The 6,857-nt window shown below is 35.4% G+C and overlaps 1 protein-coding gene across 2 annotated transcripts; it reads right to left on the minus strand.

The window, feature by feature from the left end:
• Positions 1 to 292: 292 nt before the first annotated feature.
• On the minus strand, positions 293 to 6,078 carry LOC145167793 (DNA replication licensing factor MCM5-like). 2 transcript variants are annotated; one of them, XM_079087040.1, is made up of 21 exons: positions 5,515 to 6,078; positions 5,164 to 5,439; positions 4,836 to 4,906; positions 4,677 to 4,757; positions 4,510 to 4,599; positions 4,292 to 4,431; positions 3,994 to 4,195; positions 3,780 to 3,900; positions 3,545 to 3,707; positions 3,084 to 3,232; positions 2,878 to 3,004; positions 2,713 to 2,786; positions 2,499 to 2,636; positions 2,300 to 2,402; positions 2,055 to 2,189; positions 1,900 to 1,977; positions 1,642 to 1,734; positions 1,306 to 1,560; positions 907 to 1,104; positions 717 to 823; positions 293 to 652 (listed from the first exon to the last, which is right to left on the minus strand). In XM_079087040.1, exons 12-19 carry the CDS (start codon positions 2,784 to 2,786, stop codon positions 1,090 to 1,092), a joined length of 891 nt encoding a protein of 296 aa, XP_078943166.1. In that variant the 5' UTR covers positions 2,878 to 3,004; positions 3,084 to 3,232; positions 3,545 to 3,707; positions 3,780 to 3,900; positions 3,994 to 4,195; positions 4,292 to 4,431; positions 4,510 to 4,599; positions 4,677 to 4,757; positions 4,836 to 4,906; positions 5,164 to 5,439; positions 5,515 to 6,078; the 3' UTR covers positions 293 to 652; positions 717 to 823; positions 907 to 1,089. The 2 variants fall into 2 exon arrangements, with proteins under 2 accessions (XP_078943166.1, XP_078943167.1); XM_079087041.1 differs by having other exon boundaries at positions 717 to 841.
• Between the last annotated feature and the right edge of the window lie 779 nt (positions 6,079 to 6,857).

The following is a 6,857-nucleotide window of genomic DNA, read 5'->3' on the forward strand; positions in this document are numbered from 1 at the left end:
TGTCATAACGAGAAACGACGCGCTTTTGCGCGTCGTCTATTTACGACGCGCATTTACGACACGCAATGTGTGTCAAGGAAGGCCCTGTTATAAAGAAGACGACACACATTTGCGTGTCGTAACCTGACGACGCGCATTGCGCATCATTAAAGTCACTGTCATAAAAAAAAGACGACACACATTTTTGCGTGTCATAAAGTTAAATGTTTTAAAAATTATATATTTTGAGAGATTTACTAATTTTCAAATTAAATAACACATTAAAAATCTCATAATACAAAATAAAATACCATAAATAACAAAGATAATTCATTTCACTAATATGTCAAATACAAATAATTATTCCAATAGTGAGTAAATGTTATAAAAAAATGAACTCAAGAGAAGCAGAATTTATATACAATTGCATTATCTAGCTTACTATGTGCCAACAACTCTCTGTGTGTTTGCTTTTTCTTGAGTCTCGTTTCCTCCAAAGCTTCTAACCATGCCAAAGTATGATATGTTAGGATTCATGTCCAAATCATGTAAAACATTGCTAGCTTAAATTCATCAAGTCCTTGGCGTGAAGTCTTCGATAGAAGCTTAACTGCAATCTCCAATCCTTCTAGCAGACCCTAAAGATCATTATTGGCCATGTAGCAGGATCAACCTGCCAAAATTGAATAAGTTAAGAATATGCAACAAGATTGGTGAAAAGACATAAATGCCCCTACCTTGTATTCAACAGTAGCAACAGCAAGAAGATTTCCTTCCTTCTTGCCATGTTGACTCTTGCCCCATTATTTAGAGTCACCATGAAGGGTATAATTTAGTGACAAAGCTATGTGATGACAAAAAACTACACATGAAGGGTATAATTGTAATTTTAATGACAAAGCTATGTGATGTGAAACAAAGTAATACCTTGCTTTCTTTATCTCAACATTCAGATTATCCGGTACTCCACTTACCACCAAGCAGCTTGTAAATTGTGCACAACAATTATTACACATACATGAGGCTGAACTCCTTTTAGCTCAAGTGTAACAACTTTTGCATCTTCTTTGTGCAGATCCAAATATCTAATGAGATTGTTGTTCGCATCAGCTATGAATAGTCTCCCTGACAAACAACATTAAAAAGTTTAATGATATGTACTCTATAATGAGACTGTTGTTTGGAGACTTCAGATATAATCTTTCCATTTCTTTAGTAAGTTGGTTAGAAGTAAGCAAGCCTGTATGCGATTGAAGAACCTAAAAAAACAAGGGTAACTTATATCAACAGTGTTGTGCGGGATTGAAATTGAAAATTTACACACACCTTAAAGAACACAGAAGTTGTCTCTGCATAAATAGTCCAAATGTTACCAGGGCTATGCAACTGATTGGAAGATTCCCGAACACCAAACTCCACCTCCTTCAGGAATCTGAGGCATTCCTCAAATAAAGTATCCCTATAAGTACTTAAATTTGCACTCAACCTCTTTGCCAGATCTATGAGTTCTTTTCTAAAAGCCAGGGCAGCCAGGTTAATACCCAAAGACATAGGTATCATATCCAATACAGGAGATATAATCTGTTATAGGAAAAGGGTATCTTAAAATACACATAATAAAGATAAATACAGCCTTTAATAAAATTGAAGTAGACATCTAACCTTTATGTTCATAATAAGCTTATTATGAACATCAATGCAGACAACACCACCATCAGCCAAGACCATAGCCCCTGCTTCCAGATAAAACTCGCGCTAAATGATTTTTATAATGTTAAATTAGAAATTGGAATTGGAGAAATATGGAAGGGTGTTGTAGAATATTTGTATTAAAAAAAAGTAAAAAGATAAGAAAGTTACAGTGCTTTTATTAAAATTACAACTCTGTAATAAAAAGAAATGAAAAGAATTTAAGGTTACCTGTGATTTTGCAGTGGATGGGTCTCCCAAGAGCAAAACACTAATATCACCCATCAATCTTACACCATCAGGTAAATTCTGTAGAAATAGAGGAAATGAGCTCCTAAATTATTAAGTAAAGACAACAATATTCAAGGGCAAAGTTGGAATTATACCTTCCTTGATCCTCCAAACAGGAGACAAGCCACAACTTTTTTAACATCCTCATGGCCAAATATGGAAGGGGCAATCTTGGAACATATGTTTTCATATACATTGCCTTCTGCTGCAAATCTCTTGAATTCTTCAACCTGAAAGCAATATGAAGGTAACCCAGTAAGTAATAAACAACACCAAAGCAATACATCTCTATTTCCACTAAAAGACAAACATAATTTGCATCAAATGATATTAACTTTACCTCTTCTTGTGTGAAATTGGCAGGACCACAAGTAGCTTCATTTGTTTCTTCTATTCCAACAACTCTTATATATGGTTGTCTAATAGCAACTGCTCCTTTGTGACTAGATCAAAACAGAAAAAAGATTGCCAGATTTAGCTATATTCAAAATGTATGAAAGTTAAATATTATTGGTGAATAGATAGAGTGAAAGTATTACGATGTGGATGTCTTTGAAGCTTGAAATATGCTGTAAATTCCCATTATAGTCAATCTTGTACCAGGTACAATTGTTTGTACAAGTTGTCTGTCTACAGATAAAAGCATGTTCCTTGGTAGCCTCACCAGTTGGGATATCCTAAGATTTAAAAACAGGCCAAAAAAGTTAGAAACTTCAGTAGTGAATCATTGTAAGAAATCATTAAATGTCAAGCCTTTTTATCTCAGGGTTTTCTAGAAGTTTCAAGACTACAATCCATGGGTCAACAGGGCATGGTGTTTCACCCATCTGTAAAAATTAAGAGCAAACACATTTTAATATAAAAGGAGTTCACATTTATGGAGGAAATGGCAATGAGGTGATGAATGTAACTAATTACATGTGCTACATGATCTTGGCACAATTGCTCCACCAAGCCCAGGGCGACAAGGAATCTAATTATTCATTTCATTTCGGTAGGACTAGCAGAACAAGATCTGTCACCAAATACCTTTATATAATATAACCTGAAACAAAAATCATCATATGATACTACAACATCCAATCCAAGTCAAACAAACTAAAACTTAAAATAGTATTCAGTACCTGACTGACTGAGAACACCTTGGTATGGGTAGGACTAGCTGCCAAAGCATTCATGGCAAGTAAGTGCTTGCAACAGAGTACCATGTGAACTATCCCAAAACTGAACACTGCCACTGTTGTCGCCACTCACAAGGGTCCCACACCTAAAACTACATTTATAGAAGATATAGATAAATAAAGACTTGTTTGTTACCTTACTAACAGAATGATAAACATATAAATCAAATTAAACATACATTTTTCATAAATAAAAACAATCTAGGGAGTTGCAAGAATTTGAAAACTCTTAGAACCATATATATTTTTCTAGATGAAAAATGTTAAGAAACAGGAAAATAGGGACGAAAAAATGCAAAAGAAAAAAAGATTCTTTTCAATAAATTATCCATAAGCCAATCTTTCAAGGGTATTATCATTTTTATCTTCCCTATGTAATGTTACATTATCACCCCCTGAATTACCTGTAATGTTTCTTTGACCCTTAGAAAAAATTCCACTTGCTAACCTTGTCATGAATCCAAGGGCAGCTAAGGGTATAGAAAGTGCACCATTTGTCTGAATGCTTTCAGTTGTTTGCTCATCTGTATCAACACTCATCTCTGGTCCATTTTTCATTCGAAGATCCTTAACAAATAAAACAGTTAAAATTTAAACCCGTTTATTTGTTTATTATAATTTTTATAAATAGAAATGAACCTCTAGTGCCTTTTGAAGATTTTCCATTTCATTATCTTCACCCTCCATTATTTCCCAACTTGCTAGCTGAGTCATCATCATCATCATCACGCCCTACTACATATATTGCTTGTGGGCCCACCTGATATCACCAAACATCATATCAATAAACAAAAAACTACTTCAAACAAGAAGGGCATTCATGTCTTTTTACAAGAAATTTGATTCAACATACCATTGAAACCATTCTATCAACCCAAGTAACTTCAATATCACCATTTCTAGGCCCTGTAATATTTCCAACCCAAGAAAGATCCGAAAAATCTCTTTTGAGCATGAGTCTCTATTGTATCCCCGTATCTCAACAGTCGTTTCTTCAGTAAAAGTGACTTCAATCTGCAGCACAACTGAATATGTGTAACAGGTTCTTCTATTTCCTGCATCAGAAAAGGTGTATTTTTTCATATATGGTTTCCTTCTATTAGCCCAATGATTGCAGTTTGAGCAAACTAAAGTAATTCTTCCCTCCTTACCTGAAACAAGTTGTGGGACATACAAAAGTCAACCCTTTAGATTCTCTAGCATCAGGTTAGTTTCTTGCACATGATCCATCATCAGGGGCAAAAATTACTTTCCAATCTGTTCCAAGTCCAGTGGCAACACTTGTATTAGTCTACAGGAAACAAAGATTGCATTAATAAAAATAAAAAAGAGTCGATTAAATATTATATTCATTAGTATAAGAACGAACCTTCAATATGTTAAGCACAATCCTAATGACATCTTGATCTTTCAATAAATCCATATTTCCGTGAGCATATCCTATAATTTCCACCCATTGCTGCATAAATCAAACGTATCATAAGACAATATATTAAGAAATCCAAATTAAGAATTATCCTTCCAGGAGAACCCTACCTGATTGGGAAGATCCATCAGCCTCAGCAGATACTCATCACGCTCTGTTTCCTCAGATTCTGCTTGAATCATATATCCAACCTACCTTCATAAGAACATCAAATAAGTATTTGTAAAAATATATAAAAAAATCTCATACTCGAGACACTTAAGACTTACATATTCATAAGACGCATGTATCTGGTGAGGCTCAAGGTCAACAATGGTTGTTGGAAGAGTTGTAAGAAGTTCTGAAACAAATGGCTCATTAGGTTTGGGAATCACAATTGAATTAAAGAATGTATAAAAATTAAAGAACTCGCCTAATAGAAAATTAGGTTAAGGAATCACGATTGACAATATGTCATCGTTGAGAAGGACATTCCTAGTAAATCTCTATACCTCATGACCACGCACAAAGAAAGCATTAAAATGAGAAAAAATTGAAGGGTTAATTAACCCAACGGAAAGAAAAGATTTTTAATTACTTTTACGCACATAAAGATACCTCTTCATTTTTCAGTTGTTTCCTCTTGTTTTGTATCAATTCATATACGAAGTTATCGATAATTTTGATTTTTTCTTTGAGAGCAGCTTCCGAACCAATATTAAGATACCTTTTCACCTTCCATAGATCCACAAATCGCCAATATACTAAACCATTTGATTCATCAAACGCTTCCATAGACCGATTGCTTGCCTCATTTGAACCCGATAGAGTATCAAGATCAAACCCAAACCCCACCTTAAACATCGAATCTAATGTCGATCTCATCAACAGATCCTGCATAAAAGAACAGAAAGCAAATAATTAAAACAAAGCTACAACTAATTCATCAGTTTTAAGTTAATACTTTACCTGCAAATCCATGGTTTCCTAAGCAGCTGCTAGTAAGGAAATCTCTTTGGCTAGTTTAGCACCGTTTGACTTGAAGCTTACAGTAATAAACTCTTGTAAAACTTTTGTTGAGAACTGAAAGCTTGCAAGCTTCCGTTGGTGGCGCCACTTAACTCCATCCACAGCAAAAATCCCATTGCCAAAAAGATTTCAAGGTTCTTGTAGACGTTCCAACGGATGGAGACGAGGAATTTTCCAGCGAGTTCGAGGCCGTCGCGGAGAGCTCTGGAGAGAGTATCGAGCTGCATCTGGCGTTTCGGGGTTAACTCCACGCCGGAGTACTTGATCTGAGATACGAGCTTGGTTGCGTTACTCCTTAAGGATAAACAAAAGGTATTCAGTAGTGGTGGAGGCGGATTAGGGTTTGCAGAGAAAAGGAGAAGGAGAGAGTGAAGGTTGTCGGCTGGTGGAGAGGATAAAGTATATGGTGAAATTCAAGTTAAACAAAAGGGAAAGCACACGAAGGAGAAGGAGGAGAACACATGAAGGAGAAGGAGAAGGAGGAGATCCAAGAGGCGGGGTTTTAATTTTTTGGGGATTTCATTTCCCCACGTATCTATTAAAGGCCCTCCGTGTTTTTAATTTTTTTTCTTCCGACACTAATTTAAGGGCACGCTATAATGCGTGACCTAAATTCTTAAATTTTTTGAAGAGATGACACTTTTTTTAATGTCACTCTCTCTTGCGTAACATAAATCAGTGAGTGTTGTGGTTTGCGCGTCGTAAAAGGGTCTTTTTCTTGTAGTGAGAATCATTGGAATTATGTTCAATCGATCTATTTCACATAGTAAGGATCATAGACAAACTTAGTGTGCATACTTGGTGTATGGCATAACTAATGTTTAGACAAATATAGTGTGCATACTTGGTATATGGCATGACTAGTGTTTAGAAAACATAGTGTACATGCTTGGAGCATGGGACAACTATTGTTTTTAATTCAAGTATAAAGTTGATAGTTTGAAACAGTATGCAATGAATAATGTGTGATCAATATGGCGATAAATAAAAGGTGTTTTATTTATATTCATAAGTTCTAAGACCATATTGGATTCGATTATTCTTGTGTTTCACTTTGTATGTTTTGACTTCCAGAATAACTAGGTCGTTCTTCCTGAATGACTAAGTTATTCAAACCATCCACAGTCGGTCATATGTTGGAAGTAGATATGAATCAAGACTGTCATGGGTTGGCTTGTAGAGGTCTAAGATGTTGGACAAAGTGGTGCTACAACACTCATGAGTGCTCATAAGTTCTGAGTATTGGATTCAACCCGCGCTCATTTGAATCACTTCATGGATTT

This window comes from Lactuca virosa, chromosome 3, assembly GCF_052849685.1.
Source record: "Lactuca virosa cultivar CGN04683 chromosome 3, Lactuca_virosa_CGN04683_v6, whole genome shotgun sequence".
Taxonomy (NCBI): domain Eukaryota; kingdom Viridiplantae; phylum Streptophyta; class Magnoliopsida; order Asterales; family Asteraceae; genus Lactuca; species Lactuca virosa.

Excerpts from the sequence above, each read along its gene's own strand:
- LOC145167793 (XM_079087040.1), bottom strand. The coding sequence starts at position 2,786 with ATGGGTGAAACACCATGCCCTGTTGACCCATGGATTGTAGTCTTGAAA. Across the intron at positions 2,403-2,498 it reads GCTTCAAAGACATCCACATC|TCACAAAGGAGCAGTTGCTA; the intron begins GTAATACTTTCA and ends GTTTTGATCTAG. Across the intron at positions 1,978-2,054 it reads TGTTTGGAGGATCAAGGAAG|AATTTACCTGATGGTGTAAG; the intron begins GTATAATTCCAA and ends CTATTTCTACAG.